At 40.5% G+C, this 18,426-nt stretch overlaps 1 protein-coding gene across 2 annotated transcripts in view; it reads left to right on the forward strand.

The window, feature by feature from the left end:
• Window positions 1–18,426, forward strand: part of COL6A5 (collagen type VI alpha 5 chain) — a 148,016-nt gene that overhangs the window by 21,299 nt on the left and 108,291 nt on the right. Inside the window, exons 2-3 of one of the 2 annotated variants that reach the window (XM_054483243.1) lie at window positions 6,963–7,057; window positions 15,558–16,157. In XM_054483243.1, the coding sequence (XP_054339218.1) occupies window positions 6,991–7,057; window positions 15,558–16,157 (667 nt within the window). In that variant the 5' untranslated portion in view covers window positions 6,963–6,990. Of the gene's footprint in view, window positions 1–6,962; window positions 7,058–15,557; window positions 16,158–18,426 lie in introns of those variants that run through there. The other variant, XM_054483244.1, reaches the window with a different exon arrangement.

Below are 18,426 nucleotides of genomic sequence, written 5' to 3' on the forward strand. Positions count from 1 at the left end.
TAAATTATCTATAAGCGGCAGTGTTGGAAGACTGGGAAAGTGACGGTTGTTAGATGTGTTAATTAAACTGTAGCCCGTGTTTCTGATAGGTCTTATTTGTTTTGGTTTTAGGAGCTGGTGGCATAAGCATTCCTGCCTTCTGTCCTAATCCAGTTTCCTTTGATAAAGGTATTATTAGAATGTGATATCAGACATTTCCCAAAAAGAAGAGAAACAGTTTCCTTCTGCGGATGTGCTGTGTAATCCACTTGTAGACACCTCTCTACCTGGGATCCTTGATCTCTCCACTTCCCCTTTGTGCATGATATTTTTGTCGATTCCCTCATTTGAAGTAATACCCCATCCTCCCATATTCTATCAGCATTTGCACAAGCACTTGCCTTCTGACCTGCCTTCATTTCCTCTTCTCCTTTCTTGCTGAATACTCACTCTGCCAAGCACTGGAGATATAAAGATGTATCAAACATACTTGGTCCCTACTCTAAAGAAGTTTGCAGTTCAGAGTGGGAGGTGGACATGTAGGCAACCAGATTACAAGTCTCCAGGCAAGCTTTTTGTCTGTTTTGTCCACTGCTAAATCCAAACTGCCTACAACAGTGCTAAGAACATTGTTGGCACTTGAGGAGTATTTGTTGAATGGATAAATAATCTCTCAGACCCAAGCATGCATATATATATGTGTGGAGATATATATATAAATTATAAGGTCCAGTGAGACTACAGAGGTGAGAAAACTTTGCTGAATCAGGTTCTAAATCATGAGTTGGATTTGGTCCAGCAAAGATTCTATTCTTATTTTAGGTAAGGACTAGGTCTTTATTTTCATTTTCTCATATTGTATGCAGTAAGCTTCATGCGTCATGATTGTTCAGAAATGTCTGTGGCATTGGAATGAAGTTTTTTCTAGCCAGGCAAGAACTCTGCAGCTTCACTTCTCAGATTCTTTACCCAGCCTGTATTTTTGTTTGTTTGTTTGTTTGTTTGTTTTTTATTTATTTATTTATTTATTTTTCTTTTATTATTATTATTATTATCATTATTATACTTTAGGTTTTATGGTACATGTGCGCAATGTGCAGGTAAGTTACATATGTATACATGTGCCATGCTGGTGCGCTGCACCCACCAACTTGTCATCTAGCATTAGGTATATCTCCCAGTGCTATCCCTCCCCCCTCCCCCCACCCCACAACAGTCCCCGAAGCGTGATGTTCCCCTTCCTATGTCCATGTGTTCTCATTGTTCAATTCCCACCTATGAGTGAGAATATGCGGTGTTTGGTTTTTTGTTCTTGCGATAGTTTACTGAGAATGATGATTTCCAGTTTCATCCATGTCCCTACAAAGGACGTGAACTGTATTAAAGGACATACTGGTCCTAGTACTGCTGCCAAACCTCCTCGCCACACCTACTTCTTCCCAGGGCTGACCCTGGAAGATTTGTGAGGCCTCTGCCTTTTGAAAAGATGGAATCAGGATGGTTTACACAGCCTCTCCTGCTACAGCAGGCTCCCTGGGACTTGTCTGGAATGCTCCAATATGGTGTTCAGTTGTGCCCCAGAGTTGCTCAAATCAGTGGAGTTTGCTTCCCATGCATAGATCCTTACTTTATCAATCACAGGATATTCCAAACATGGCATTTTGCTTCTAGAAATTTCTGGAATTCCTTCTGTGTGAGGTTTAATAGGCACAATAATTGGATAAATGGGGCTTTTAATCACTTCCTCAGTAATTAACTCAATTCAGCAAATACTTCTTGAGAACCTGTTCTAAAGCAGGCACTGACCTAAGCAAGTGGGACATTCAATGACAAGGAACGAAGAGTCCAGTTCTGCCTTCAAGGAGTTTATAGGTGTTAGTGGTCTGTGTGTATGCGTGAGTGTGTGAGAATGTGTGTGTGTGTGTGTGTATGTGTTACTGGATAAGAAGGAGAAGTGGGGGATTAAGAAAGCCTTTCAGTAACTTCAGTACAAGGCAGAATATGATAGGTAGCAAAGAACAGGAGGGACTTGGCAGTCCAGGTGGCTAGAATGAGTGTCTGGATGTGGACAGATTTGAGAGTGTGGAGGAGTGGTGCCATGGAGGAAACAAAAGTAATGAAAACCAAAGGAAGTAGAGTCATATGGCACCCACAGGATGGACAGCCAGCACAGGAAAATAAGGCTAAATAATTATCTAGCCTCACAGTTTGTTTTGACAGGAAAACTCAATGTGCCTTCCAGATGCTCCAGAAATGGGATAAGCCACCAGGGAGGCTAAGCCAAGAATTTAAGCTTTAGCTCAGCCATGGACTGGTTCTGTGGCCTCAGATCCTCAGGTGGGATTGCATGGATGGTGCATTTGCAGCCTACCGCCCTCATCAACTGGAGACTGTGGTTCCTAAAGCTGTGCCCTTCTCCCTCTACTGGAGCTCCATATTCTGGCCAGCTTTTGTTGCATAAATCCTGAGTGAGGGATGCTTAACTGGAGAAACTAGAAGGCAGGCATTAGGAAGAAGGGAAATAGTGTAGAGGACAGAGGGGAGATGACCTGACCTTTATTTCTTACCATATTTCAGGACTTTTTGCTCCTTTGACTGCAAAAGGAGAGAAAGATAAATTAAACTTTCTCTTTCAGAATGCTAGTTTGCCATTACTTTTGCAATATTTGTGGCATGTTTGATTTAGGATTTAGCAGTCTAAACCTCCAATAAACTGTTTACATACTTACTTCCAATCTCATGGATTCAAGAATTACACCAAGGCCTTTGCTGTGCAGTTATAACTTGTTAAATAATTTCTTTTTCCCTTTAGTGTCTGAACCTCTTAGAGGGTTGCAAGCTTTATCATGTGCCTTTATATTTTGCTAAATTAAGCTTTTTCTCCCTACTTCACCAAGTCACTTTAACACCTCATGCCATAGGTTATAAAATAGATTGCCCCATAAAAAATACAGTTTCTCATTCAGAATGAGTGAGATTTGTCTTCACAGATATTTTTGACCAAAGGAATATAATCAAAAGAAGGGACATGATTATTCATTTGTCTATTATTACTCTCTTATTTTGTCTCCTGGCAGTGGCTAGGGAGCTTTAGCCCCCATCTCTATGTGGCTGATCTACATGTGCTGAGCATCCCCACAGGAAATAGCAAGGCCAGCTGATTGATGCCCAGCCCTCAGCATGTGTGCCTTCTCTCCAGATGTGCAGTTTGGCTGTTGGTCTACCCTGAAGTGGGCTTGGGGTGCCCTTCCCTCAGATGTGATACTAACTTTGAATTCCCAGTCAGCCTTTGAGAGTTTGAGCATTTGAAAGTGTGAGAAAGGGTGTGTTGGTTCACTTGGTAGCTATTCAAACTTGGAGTTTCTTTGGGCCCTAAGTCTAGTTTGGGGTATATCTCCTCCAAAATGGCCAGTTAATTCCTTAAAGTATCACTCATTCGTGGGGCTTTCTACCTCAGGTCCTTCCATCATAGAATCACAGGATCAGAGAATTTTAGAGTTAGGAGGAGCCTTAGAGATGTGATTCAACTCTCTCCAAAGGGACCCCTACTATTATATCTTAGGGTCTGTATATTCTAAATTTTTTTTTCACTTTTCCTTTGGCATGGGAAACTTTGAATTTTGGAAAAGTTGGAAATTTAGCACTGCCTGCTGACTTCCTGTACCAAATCCAAACTTCAAGATGTTACAAAAGAGACAGGTTGAGCCATCAAAGGACCAAGAGTCATAGAAAGAGTAGCTTCCCCCGAATAACTACAGGGCTGGAAGAGGGGATTGGGAGGGGTAGAGCCTAGATTATAGCACTGGTTGTTTTCTTTTCTGAGAGGCTGCCCTCTTCTATATCCATCTTATCTGGAGGAATACAAATTTCACCCTGTTCCTAGGCATATATTATTTGCCAAGGGAATTAAAATAAGCTTACATATGAAAAAAAATATTCATTTCAGAAGCATGAACAGTAAAAAAGACAGACTAATCAGAATAACTTATACAAAAACAGTGTAAATAATGGAAAAGACAAATAGGAATGTGAAGTGAAAATAGTGAGACATACTATGTTGGGGCAGGTAAGGGAATATTATTTGGTACCCAAAGGATAGCAATTTGGCAGTATCCAAAGAAACTTAAAGTAAATATACTTTTGACTCAGCAGTTCCACCTCTACAAAATTAAGCTATTGCTACTATTTTGGAGCCAAGACATGCAAAGTGGGAATTTGGGCTGAAGAAAGAATGGGAGCAGAGCTAAGCCAAGGGATGTGGGCATGAATGGCCACCTGGGGTAGGTACTCTGGGCTCCAGTGTTCATAAGCAAAACTCAACTGAGCTTTACTGGGTTGAGACCAGCTTAATCTTACTCTCTAAACATACACCCAACCTAAAGAAGGATGTATACACAGCTCTGAACATTTATTGGCTTCTGAATTCACGTGGCTGTACAGAAAGGCCTCCTCTTTATCTCTGAATTCTTATGATCTCCTGTATTTAAAGAGCATCAGTGAAAATATGAAATAAAGAGATCTAAAAATTCTCTTCTCCATAGAAAGCCCATAGTAATGGATTGTAAAACAATATTAAGATGCTAAAACTCCATAAATTTATCTACCTGTTCAATGAAATTCCTATCAAAATCCAGATGTCTTTTTTTTTTTTTCCAGAAATTGACAAGGTGATTCTAAAACACATATAGAAATGCACAGGGCTCAGAATAGCCAAAACAACCTTGAAAAAGAACAAAGTTGAAGGACTCACACTTTACAACTTCAAAGCTTTCTAAAAGGTAGCATAATCAAGACTATGTGATACTGGCATAAGGACAGAAATATAGATGAATAGAATACAATTGAGAGTCTAAAAATAAACTCATCCACTCATAGTAAATTTGGTTTTGATGAGGGTGTGAAGACAATTCAATGGTGAAAGAAAAGTCTTTTCAACAAATGGTACTAGGACAACTGTAATTGTACATCCACATACAAAAGAGTGAAATTGTATCCCTACCTCACACCACACAAAAAACAACTTAAAATGGGTTAAAGAACTAAATGCAAGGCTAAACTATAAAATGCTTAGAAGAAAACATACAAGTAACTCTTCATGACTGTAGGCAATGGTGTTTTAGATATGATACTAAATGCACTAGGAACAGAATAAAACAAAACAACCCATATAAATTGGACTTCATCAAATTTAAAATCACTTGTGCCTCAAAGGACACGTTTAAAAAGTGAAAATACAACACACAGAATGGCAGGAGTATATTAGCAAGTCATATATCTGCTAAGCATCTAGTATTCTAGCATCTAGAATATATAAAGAATTTTTATATTACAACAATAAAAGACAAATAACCCAGTTAAAAATGGGTAAAGCATTTAAGTAGATGTTTCACCAAATAAGAGATACAAATGGCCATTAAGTACCTGAAAAGATAACATCATTCATCATTAGGGCAATGCAAACGAAAACCATTTATACCCACTAGAATGGCTATAATAACAAAATGGAAAATAAGTGTTGATGGCAATGTGGAGAAGTTGGAAGATTTATACACTGCTGCTGAGAATGTAAAATAGTGTGGCCACTTTGGAAAACAATTTTGTAGTTTCTCAAAATGTTAAACATAGAGTTATGATAAGACCAAATATTTCACTCCTAGGTACCTACTCCAGATAAATGAAAACATATATTCACACCAGCATGTACGTAAGTGTTCATAGCAGTATTATTTATAATAGCCCAAAGTAGAAACAACCCAAATGTTCATCAACTGACAATTAATGTTTTAAATGTTTCATATATATATATATATATATTATATATATATATATATCTCCATACAGTGGAATATTACTCAGCCATAAAAAAAGAATTAAGTACTGATACATACTATAACATGGATAAACCTTGAAAACATACTAAATGAAAGAAGCCAAACTTAGAGGCCACATATTGTACGATTCTGTTTATACAAAATGTCCAGAATAGGCAAATCCATAGAGAAAGAAAGTAGATCAGTGCCAGGACCTATAGAAGGGGAGTGGGGGAATGGGGAATGACTGCTGTGGGTTTGGGGTTTCTTTTTGGGATGATAAAAATGTTGTTTCCTCTGAACTGGGGGCTTAATCTAAATGATTTATAGGGTCTTCTCCACATCCAGCTTCCAGTGATTCTATCAATCTTCCTGAATGAGTAACAATTTCAAAAGAACTCTAAAAATCAGCCCTTATACCTTTGGTATCTGTTTTAAGGGAGATCTATTTTTTGAGTATTGGCCATTTTAATCTATTTCTATTCACATAAAGAACAAACTCTGATTTGGTTAAATTCCTGAGATTTTAATTTCCCATGAATTGTTCTGATTGATTGTGAACTATGTGGAAAAACCAAACCTAAGGTAGTTTGTGAAATTGAGCATAACTGTAAGTGAGGAAGCAGTTTTCACAAGGGCTTAGTGAAGGAAGAGACATGTGTAACTGTTGGCTTTTTAAGCCAAATTATAAACATAGACAATAGTGGCATAACAATAAAGGGTAGAGAATAGTGACTACATAAATTCTGTGAGGACACTAATTTTGTATAAAGCTTATGACATAGTGGTTAAGAGGTTAGGTGATGCAATTGCTTCGTCTGGGTTAGTACTGTGGATCGATCTACCTCTTACCAAGCCATTTGGTGCTTCAGTTTTCTTATCTGTCACATAAGTGTAGTAATTGTACCTCCCTATAAGATTGTTTTGAGGATTAAATTAGATGACACTTGTGAAGCACTGAGAAAGGTGTTTGAGACTTGGCCAGGGCTCAGCAAACATTAGCATTAATATTTTCAACAAATACTCCAAATGCTTGATGAATTTTATAAACACACTTGGCACTGCTTGACAAATACTTGTTTACAGTGTACCATGCCCTAATACAACTATCCTGACAGTTACTTAATGGTATAAAATAAAATTTTTCATATTGTAAATAATTTTTTTTTGCAGAACAAAAATAAAAATCTTCACTAACAAAATGAAGATCCTGCTAATTATATTTGTCCTAATCATTTGGACTGAAACATTGGCAGACCAGAGCCCAGGTATCAGTATATTTTATGTTTATTATTATTTAGGAAATATTTTTACATCTCAGTAAACTTTAATAAACAGCGAGAAATAATTTATTTACTAAAAATAAAAGTATGCAGCATTTAGTAATTGTTATACAATATCAAACAAACTTAACTTGTGAAAGACAGCACAAAGCCATGAGCAAAAGTCATGAGTTATGTTGCACCTGGCTAGAAAAACTTTAATTATCCATTGATTTGCTTCAATCTCAATATTACATGTCTCCATGGATTGAGTCAGTCCATTTGTTTATAGATCCATTTGAATCTTGATCTCATAAATGAAAGAGAAGGAACCCCACACAGAAAACAAATTCTAAGTATTTTCGTGACTAAACCATTGCCTTCCTTTCCTTTTACAAGCATGAAATATATATTTACACACAAACACACACACACAGTCATATGTCACTTAACAATGGGTGTACTTTCTAAGAAATGTATCATTAGGTGATTTTGTCATTGTGTAAACATCATAGAGTATACTTATACCTAGATGGTGTAGCCTACTACACACCTAGGGTATATGGTACAGCCTATTGCTCCTAGGCTACAAACCTGTACTGCATGTTACTGTGCTGAATATTGTAGACAAGTATAATACAATGGTAAGGATTTATATATCTAAACACATCTAAACACAGAAAAGGCAATACCTTGCACTACCACATTATGGCAGCTATGATATCATTAGGTGATAAGAATTTTTCAGCTCTATTATAATCGTGTTTTTTTGAGACAGAGTCTCACTCTGTCACTCAAGCCAGAGTTGAGTGGTGCAATCTCGGCTCACTGCAACCTCTGCTCCCTCAGCTCAAGCAATCCTTCTGCCTCAGCCTCCCAAATAGCTGGGACTACAGGTACATGCCCCCACACCTGGCTAATTTTTATATTTTTTGTAGAGACAGGGTTTCGTCATCTTGCACAGGCTGGTCTCAATCTCCTGGGCTCAAGTGATCCTACCACCTTGACCTTCCAAAGTGCTGGGATTACAGTGTGAGCCACCATGCCCAGCCAGCTTAATTTTAACCTTATGAGGCCACTATCATATATGCAGGCTGTTGTTGACTGAAATGTCATTATGTCGTTGTGAAGCACACGACTGTGTGAGTGTGTGAGTGTGTGTGTGTGCACCTATCTGTATAGGAAAAGAGAGAGAGCGTGTATGAAAAGTAAGTTTTTCTGTCTTGTAATTACTAAAAACATCATTCAAAGAAGTATTTTTAACTGCATTGTCACTGTGTTACTCTAAGATTTCCTGATGAATTTCTGAGTTACCTTGAAAGAGCCAGTTGTTAGACATTTACTAGCACATTACTAATTTCAGGAGCAGCATGGCTGACCGTGACTGCTGAGGTAGATACTATTGGCACCTCCCTTTCCAGACTCTTCTTATCTGGCTGGTGCACCCACCTCCCAGCTACTGTGAATATTGCTGGCAACAGCTCATGGCTGTGCCCCATTTTCTCAGGGGAACTGTTCTCAGCTTTCCCACTTAACCAAGAGGTTCTGCCTACAACCCTCTGCTCCTTCTCTCCAACTTCTGGGAGTGGTCTGCAGCCAATGACTGACTAATAGGGTAGCACAAAAAACTGGCCCTCTTGCCTCAAAGAGGGACAGCTCTGCTGTAATTTAGGCCCCAGAGCCCCTTGCAGAGCAGGTCAAAGCTAGACCTTACCTGATGACTTGCCCTTCTCTGCTTGTTCCCTGTCCTATCCTGTTTCTCTTACATTGCGTGCCTTCAATCAAGCACTTTCACCTGAAATCCCCGTCTTAGACTCTGTTCTCTCACCTGAGACAATTGCTTACTCTATAATGTTTTCAAAAATTGCCGTTAGTTCTTGGACAACTTTGGCCCATTCTTACACTGCTATGAAGAAATACCCGAGACTAGGTAATTTACAAAGGAAAGAGGTTTAATTGACTCAGTTCCTCATGGCTGGGGAGGCCCCAGCAAAATTACAATCATGGCAGAAGTGGAAGCAAACATGTCCTTCTTCACATGGTAGCAGGAGAGAGAAGTACCAAGCAAAAGGGGAAAAGCCCCTTATAAAACCATCAAATCTCATGAGAACTCATGAGACTCTCACTATCACAAGAACAGCATGGGGGTAAGCACCTCCATGATTCAATTACCTCCTATTGGGTCCCTCCCATGACACATGGGGATTATGGGAGCTATAATTCAAGATGAGATTTGGGTAGGGACACAGCCAAACCAGTCCAGTCAGGGACTTTCTGAGTTGGTACAATATCAGTTTGGGGTTCCAGAACTAAAAAAGAAAAGAAGTTTATTGTCTCTTGTATATCTGTTGGCTAACTTTACTAAAGCCCTTTTGTTTGACATTTTAGCAAAGGCAATTATATTTTCTTCTGTTTGACCTCCAGAAGACACTTTTCTTGGGATTCTGATATACACTTAACACTAGCACATAGTATTTTTTTTTTCCTCTTTACAATAAAGTTCGTTTATTCAACAATTTTTTTTTTTTTGCTATCCCTCCCCCCTCCCCCCACCCCACAACAGTCCCCGAAGTGTGATGTTCCCCTTCCTGTGTCCATGTGTTCTCATTGTTCAATTCCCACCTATGAGTGAGAATATGCGGTGTTTGGTTTTTTGTTCTTGCGATAGTTTACTGAGAATGATGATTTCCAGTTTCATCCATGTCCCTACAAAGGACGTGAACTCATCATTTTTTATGGCTGCATAGTATTCCATGGTGTATATGTGCCACATTTTCTTAATCCAGTCTATCATTGTTGGACATTTGGGTTGGTTCCAAGTCTTTGCTATTGTGAATAATGCTGCAATAAACATACGTGTGCATGTGTCTTTATAGCAGCATGATTTATAGTCCTTTGGGTATATACCCAGTAATGGGATGGCTGGGTCAAATGGAATTTCTAGTTCTAGATCCCTGAGGAATCGCCACACTGACTTCCACAATGGTTGAACTAGTTTACAGTCCCACCAACAGTGTAAAAGTGTTCCTATTTCTCCACATCCTCTCCAGCACCTGTTGTTTCCTGACTTTTTAATGATTGCCATTCTAACTGGTGTGAGATAGTATCTCATTGTGGTTTTGATTTGCATTTCTCTGATGGCCAGTGATGGTGAGCATTTTTTCATGTGTTTTTTGGCTGCATAAATGTCTTCTTTTGCGAAGTGTCTGTTCATGTCCTTCGCCCACTTTTTGATGGGGTTGTTTGTTTTTTTCTTGTAAATTTGTTGGAGTTCATTGTAGATTCTGGATATTAGCCCTTTGTCAGATGAGTAGGTTGCGAAAATTTTCTCCCATTTTGTAGGTTGCCTGTTCACTCTGATGGTAGTTTCCTTTGCTGTGCAGAAGCTCTTTAGTTTAATTAGATCCCATTTGTCAATTTTGGCTTTTGTTGCCATTGCTTTTGGTGTTTTAGACATGAAGTCCTTGCCCATGCCTATGTCCTGAATGGTATTGCCTGGGTTTTCTTCTAGGGTTTTTATGGTTTTAGGTCTAACGTTTAAGTCTTTAATCCATCTTGAATTGATTTTTGTATAAGGTGCAAGGAAGGGATCCAGTTTCAGCTTTCTCCATATGGCTAGCCAGTTTTCCCAGCACCATTTATTAAATAGGGAATCCTTTCCCCATTGCTTGTTTTTCTCAGGTTTGTCAAAGATCAGATAGTTGTAGATATGTGGCATTATTTCTGAGCGCTCTGTTCTGTTCCATTGATCTATATCTCTGTTTTGGTACCAGTACCATGCTGTTTTGGTTACTGTAGCCTTGTAGTATAGTTTGAAGTCAGGTAGCGTGATGCCTCCAGCTTTGTTCTTTTGGCTTAGGATTGACTTGGCGATGCGGGCTCTTTTTTGGTTCCATATGAACTTTAAAGTAGTTTTTTCCAATTCTGTGAAGAAAGTCATTGGTAACTTGATGGGGATGGCATTGAATCTGTAAATTACCTTGGGAAGGATGGCCATTTTCATGATATTGATTCTTCCTACCCATGAGCATGGAATGTTCTTCCATTTGTTTGTATCCTCTTTTATTTCCTTGAGCAGTGGTTTGCAGTTCTCCTTGAAGAGGTCCTTCACATCCCTTGTAAGTTGGATTCCTAGGTATTTTATTCTCTTTGAAGCAATTGTGAATGGGAGTTCACCCATGATTTGGCTCTCTGTTTGTCTGTTATTGTTGTATAACAATGCTTGTGATTTTTGTACGTTGATTTTGTATCCTGAGACTTTGCTGAAGTTGCTTATCAGCTTAAGGAGATTTTGTGCTGAGACAATGGGGTTTTCTAGATATACTATCATGTCATCTGCAAACAGGGACAGTTTGACTTCCTCTTTTCCTAATTGAATACCCTTGATTTCCTTCTCTTGCCTGATTGCCCTGGCCAGAACTTCCAACACTATGTTGAATAGAAGTGGTGAGAGAGGGCATCCCTGTCTTGTGCCAGTTTTCAAAGGGAATGCTTCCAGTTTTTGCCCATTCAGTATGATATTGGCTGTGGGTTTGTCATAAATAGCTCTTATTATTTTGAGATACGACCCATCAATACCTAATTTATTGAGAGTTTTTAGCATGAAGGGTTGTTGAATTTTGTCAAAGGCCTTTTCTGCATCTATTGAGATAATCATGTGGTTTTTGACTTTGGTTCTGTTTATATGCTGGATTACATTTATTGATTTGCGTATATTGAACCAGCCTTGCATCCCAGGGATGAAGCCCACTTGATCATGGTGGATAAGCTTTTTGATGTGCTGCTGGATTCTGTTTGCCAGTATTTTATTGAGGATTTTTGCATCAATGTTCATCAAGGATATTGGTCTAAAATTCTCTTTTTTTGTTGTGTCTCTGCCAGGCTTTGGTATCAGGATGATGCTGGCCTCATAAAATGAGTTAGGGAGGATTCCCTCTTTTTCTATTGATTGGAATAGTTTCAGAAGGAAAGGTACCAGCTCCTCCTTTTACCTCTGGTAGAATTCGGCTGTGAACCCATCTGGTCCTGGACTTTTTTTGGTTGGTAAGCTATTGATTATTGCCACAATTTCAGCTCCTGTTATTGGTCTATTCAGAGATTCAACTTCTTCCTGGTTTAGTCTTTGGAGGGTGTATGTGTTGAGGAATTTATCCATTTCTTCTAGATTTTCTAGTTTATTTGCGTAGAGGTGTTTGTAATATTCTCTGATGGTAGTTTGTATTTCTGTGGGATTGGTGGTGATATCCCCTTTATCATTTTTTATTGCATCTATTTGATTCTTCTCTCTTTTTTTCTTTATTAGTCTTGCTACCGGTCTATCAATTTTGTTGATCCTTTCAAAAAACCAGCTCCTGGATTCATTGATTTTTTGAAGGGTTTTTTGTGTCTCTATTTCCTTCAGTTCTGCTCTGATTTTAGTTATTTCTTGCCTTCTGCTAGCTTTTGAATGTGTTTGCTCTTGCTTTTCTAGTTCTTTTAATTGTGATGTTAGGGTGTCAATTTTGGATCTTTCCTGCTTTCTCTTGTGGGCATTTAGTGCTATAAATTTCCCTCTACACACTGCTTTGAATGCATCCCAGAGATTCCGGTATGTTGTGTCTTGGTTCTCGTTGGTTTCAAAGAACATCTTTATTTCTGCCTTCATTTCGTTATGTACCCAGTAGTCATTCAGGAGCAGGTTGCTCAGTTTCCACGTAGTTGAGCGGTTCTGAGTGAGATTCTTAATCCTGAGTTCTAGCTTGATTGCACTGTGATCTGAGAGATAGTTTGTTATAATTTCTGTTCTTTTACATTTATTGAGGAGAGCTTCACTTCCAAGTATATGGTCAATTTTGGAATAGGTGTGGTGTGGTGCTGAAAAAAATGTATATTCTGTTGATTTGGGGTGGAGAGTTCTGTAGATGTCTATTAGGTCTGCTTGGTGCAGAGCTGAGTTCAATTCCTGCGTATCCTTGTTGATTTTCTGTTTCGTTGATCTGTCTAATGTTGACAGTGGGGTGTTAAAGTCTCCCATTATTAATGTGTGGGAGTCTAAGTCTCTTTGTAGGTCACTCAGGACTTGCTTTATGAATCTGGGTGCTCCTATATTTGGTGCATATATATTTAGGATAGTTAGCTCTTCTTGTTGAATTAATCCCTTTACCATTATGTAATGGCCTTCTTTGTCTCTTTTGATCTTTGTTGGTTTAAAGTCTGTTTTATCAGAGACTAGGATTGCAACCCCTGCCTTTTTTTGTTTTCCATTTGCTTGGTAGATCTTCCTCCATCCTTTTATTCTGAGCCTATGTGTGTCTCTGCACGTGAGATGGGTTTCCTGAATACAGCACACTGATGCGTCTTGAGTCTTTATCCAATTTGCCAGTCTGTGTCTTTTAATTGGAGCATTTAGTCCATTTACATTTAAAGTTAATATTGTTATGTGTGAATCTGATCCTGTCATTATGATGTTAGCTGGTTATTTTGCTCGTTAGTTGATGCAGTCTCTTCCTAGTCTTGATGGTCTTTACATTTCGGTATGATTTTGCAGTGGCTGGTACCGGTTGTGCCTTTCCATGTTTAGCGCTTCCTTCAGGAGCTCTTTTAGGGCAGGCCTGGTGGTGACAAAATCTCTCAGCATTTGCTTGTCTGTAAAGTATTTTATTTCTCCTTCACTTATGAAGCTTAGTTTGGCAGGATATGAAATTCTGGGTTGAAAATTTTTTTCTTTAAGAATGTTGAATATTGGCCCCCACTCTCTTCTGGCTTGTAGGGTTTCTGCCGAGAGATCCGCTGTTAGTCTGATGGGCTTCCCTTTGATGGTAACCCGACCTTTCTCTCTGGCTTCCCTTAACATTTTTTCCTTCATTTCAACTTTGGTGAATCTGACAATTATGTGTCTTGGAGTTGCTCCTCTTGAGGAGTATCTTTGTGGCGTTCTCTGTATTTCCTGAATCTGAATGTTGGCCTGCCTTGCTAGATTGGGGAAGTTCTCCTGGATAATATCCTGCAGAGTGTTTTCCAACTTGTTTCCATTCTCCCCATCACTTTCAGGTACACCAATCAGACGTAGATTTGGTCTTTTCACATAGTTCCACATTTCTTGGAGGCTTTGTTCATTTCTTTTTATTCTTTTTTCTCTAAACTTCCCTTCTCGCTTCATTTCATTCATTTCATCTTCCATTGCTGATACCCTTTCTTCCAGTTGATCGCATTGGCTCCTGAGGCTTCTGCATTCTTCACGTAGTTCTCGAGCCTTGGTTTTCAGCTCCATCAGCTCCTTTAAGCACTTCTCTGTATTGGTTATTCTAGTTATACATTCTTCTAAATTTTTTTCAAAGTTTTCAACTTCTTTGCCTTTGGTTTGAATATCCTCCCGTAGCTCGGAGTAATTTGATCGTCTGAAGCCTTCTTCTCTCAACTCGTCAAAGTCATTCTCTGTCCAGCTTTGTTCTGTTGCTGGTGAGGAACTGCGTTCCTTTGGAGGAGGAGAGGTACTCTGCTTTTTAGAGTTTCCAGTTTTTCTGCTCTGTTTTTTCCCCATCTTTGTGGTTTTATCTACTTTTGGTCTTTGATGATGGTGATGTACAGATGGGTTTTTGGTGTGGATGTCCTTTCTGTTAGTTTTCCTTCTAACAGACAGGACCCTCAGCTGCAGGTCTGTTGGAGTACCTGGCCGGCCGTGTGAGGTGTCAGTCTGCCCCTGCTGGGGGGTGCCTCCCAGTTAGGCTGCTCGGGGGTCAGGGGTCAGGGACCCACCTGAGGAGGCAGTCAGCCTGTTCTCAGATCTCCAGTTGCGTGCTGGGAGAACCACTGCTCTCCTCAAAGCTGTCAGACAGGGACATTTAAGTCTGCAGAGGTTACTGCTGTCTTTTTGTTTGTCTGTGCCCTGCCCCCAGAGGTGGAGCCTACAGAGGCAGGCAGGCCTCCTTGAGCTGTGGTGGGCTCCACCCAGTTCAAGCTTCCAGGCTGCTTTGTTTACCTAAGCGAGCCTGGGCAATGGCGGGCGCCCCTCCCCCAGCCTCGCTGCGGACTTGCTGTTTGATCTCAGACTGCTGTGCTAGCAATCAGCGAGACTCCGTGGGCGTAGGACCCTCTGAGCCAGGTGCGGGCTATACTCTCCTGGGGCACCGTTTCCTAAGCCCATCGGAAAAGCACAGTATTCGGGTGGGAGTGGCCTGATTTTCCAGGTGCCATCTGTCACCCCTGGAAAGGGAACTCCCTGACCCCTTGCGCTTCCCGAGTGAGGCAATGCCTCGCCCCTGCTTCAGCTGGCGCACGGTGCACTCACCCACTGACCTGCGCCCACTGTCTGGCACTCCCTAGTGAGATGAACACGGTACCTCAGATGGAAATGCAGAAAGCACCCGTCTTCTGCGTCGCTCGCGCTGGGAGCTGTAGACCGGAGCTGTTCCTATTCGGCCATCTTGGCTCCTCCCCCCAGCACATAGTATTAAATAAGTATTGTGGTTTAAAATATAAAGCCTGAATGATAACTTTGTTTTTGCTTGTTGTTATTTTATTTTGATAGGGCCAGGCCCTGTGTATGCAGATGTCGTGTTTCTGGTGGACAGCTCCGATCATCTGGGACCTAAGTCGTTCCCATTCGTGAAAACATTCATCAACAAAATGATCAACAGTCTCCCCGTAGAGGCCAACAAATACCGTGTAGCCCTGGCCCAGTACAGCGACGAGTTTCACAGTGAATTCCATCTGAGCACCTTCAAAGGCAGAAGCCCCATGCTGAACCACCTCAAGAAGAACTTTCAGTTCATTGGCGGGTCCCTGCAGATAGGAAAGGCTCTTCAGGAGGCTCACAGGACCTATTTCTCTGCACCCATAAATGGGAGAGACAGGAAACAGTTTCCCCCAATTTTGGTGGTCCTGGCTTCGGCTGAGTCTGAGGATGAAGTGGAAGAGGCTTCGAAAGCCCTGAAGAAAGATGGGGTGAAAATTATCTCCGTGGGGGTGCAGGAAGCTTCTGAGGAAAATCTGAAGGCCATGGCCACGTCCCATTTCCATTTCAACCTTCGGACAATTAGAGACCTCAGCACATTTTCCCAAAACATGACACAGATCATCAAAGATGTAACCAAGTATAAGGAGGGAGCCGTCGATGCTGATATGCAAGGTAAGGAAACCCTTGGTTGAAGAGGTGCCTGATCCCCAGGTGGGTCTACATCTGTCCACTCTCACCTCTTGCAACTCATGTTAGGTTTTCATGATTAGCCATGTTGAAGTATTGGAAACTTCTACACATTATACCTACTCGCTTCTGCCTTTGCTTGTGCCATTTTTTCTGACAAGAGCTCTATCTTATTGCACTCCTTTGCTTTCTTATAGCTTGAATAACTCCTGTCATTTAAATCTCATCCTTACATTCTTTTCCTCTTGGAATCTTTCCTTTCTAATTTCTTTTTGGGTTTCGGTTCCTTGCACACAGCTTATGACAGCAGCACTTCCCATAACCATCCATTTCTGTGTTTGTCCAACTTCCCTTCCCCACCACCATGAAGCAAGAAACAGGTAGCACATGAGGGCAGGATTGACAACTTATCTTTCTGTCCTTTGTGCCAAGCATAGTGCCTGACAATGAGCGGGTGTTCTATTTCTTAATGAATTAATACATGAGGATCTTACAGATAAAGAAATAGGATCACTGTCTATTCTCTTTCCTTCACCATCTTGTTACAGTATGAGGCTCACAATAAATATTCAATAAATGCTTGTGAACTGATATATAGTGATACTCAGTGAGAAGAATGATAACCTTAGAATGAGACACTATTAGTACATGTTCATATTTTGTGTTCGACCAGGAAGAAGAGGGGATGCCCTCAGTGGTGCAGTAATGCAATGCAGTGGACTGCATTCTGTTGTGTTGAGCCCTGCATCTGCTGTGTTGTCCCATCCTGGACTTTTAGAGGTTAGGAGCAAAGACTTCGGAGTCAGGCAGGTCTGAGTTCAAACCCTGGCTTGGTCACTTAGGACATTGAGTCCCTTACTTAATCCTGAGCATTAGTTTCCTTACCTGTAAAGTGAGGATAATAATGTCTACCATATAATATGAGTGAGGTGACTTGTATGGCATTTGGCACACTATTTACTATTATTAATAGTAACAACTATTTGCAAATAAATACTAACCTGAGAAGGTCATTCTTGGAGTTTGTTTTAGCTAACTGTGGGGTTTCAGAGTAGGTTGGTAGATTTATGAGAATTATTTTTAATTCCATAAATATTTTTGAGCTCTCACCAGGCACCAGGTACTGGAGGGATAGTGATAAGTAAGACATGCTTTCTGCCTTTTAAGAACTCACAGATGGGTAGTTCTTGGCAAGGTTGAGCTTATCTCTTGGCTATGCTTTCCACAGCTGCAGTTCATCCAGCTGTGCTTGGAGTCTATGTTTTATGTGAATATGGTGTACTTTCCCTTAGATTCCAAATTTGTATAACCAAGTGCTTCCCTGGCATCTCCTCTTCAATACTCAGTAGTTTCTCAAACTTACCATGTCTGAAACAGAACACAAATCCCCCCTGTAACTTGTTTTTCCCACTATCTTCCCTATCTTGAAAAAAGACACCACCACCATTCACTCAGTTGTTCAGGCCAAAATCCCGGGAGTTTTCACCACTTCATCTTTTGTTGTCAATACTCACATGCAATTTATCCAGCTTTCTGTTCTACCTCTGAGTCATGTATCAAAACTATCCTTGTCATTCTATCTTAGCAGCTGTAATACTTGTCCAAGAATCATTATTTCTTTCCTGGACTAGGGCCGTTGTTTCTTAATTATTATCCCTGAATTCATTATTTCCTCTCAGCAACTGGAGTGATATTTAAAATATTTAAATAAGATCATGTGACTCCCAGAACTGGGCCCTCCTTCCCTCTGGCCTCATCCGTCAATGTTTCCCCTCACTCATGGGCTCCAACTACTCTGGACTTCTTGCTTGTTCCCACCTCTTGCTGTTCTATCTGCCAGAATTCCTCTTCCTTCAGAACTCCACATGGCTGAATTCCTCTCTTCAGTCATTTATCAACCCATATGTGATCCTCTTAGAGAGGCCTTCCCTGGTTTCTTCATGTCTTAGGTAAGTTAACCCTCCCTTAACCACAGTGTAGTCACTCAGTCAAGTCACCTGTTTTATTTCCTTGCTAGCACTTATTACTGTGTGAAATAATACAATCTAGTTATCTGCCTTCCCCAGAGAATGTGAACCCCTGTAGTAAGAGATATTTCTGCTAACTCATCCCTGCATCCCAGTTCTTGAGAATGGTGGTGGCAGTGGTAAAGGTAGCGGTGATGGTGGACATGGTGGTTCCTTCACTTCACTAGTAGTGAAGGTAGTGGTGACAATGGTGGTGGTGGTGGTGGAGGTGGAAATGATGGCAGTGG

The sequence above is a fragment of the Pongo pygmaeus genome, chromosome 2, assembly GCF_028885625.2.
Source record: "Pongo pygmaeus isolate AG05252 chromosome 2, NHGRI_mPonPyg2-v2.0_pri, whole genome shotgun sequence".
NCBI classification, from domain to species: Eukaryota; Metazoa; Chordata; class Mammalia; order Primates; family Hominidae; genus Pongo; species Pongo pygmaeus.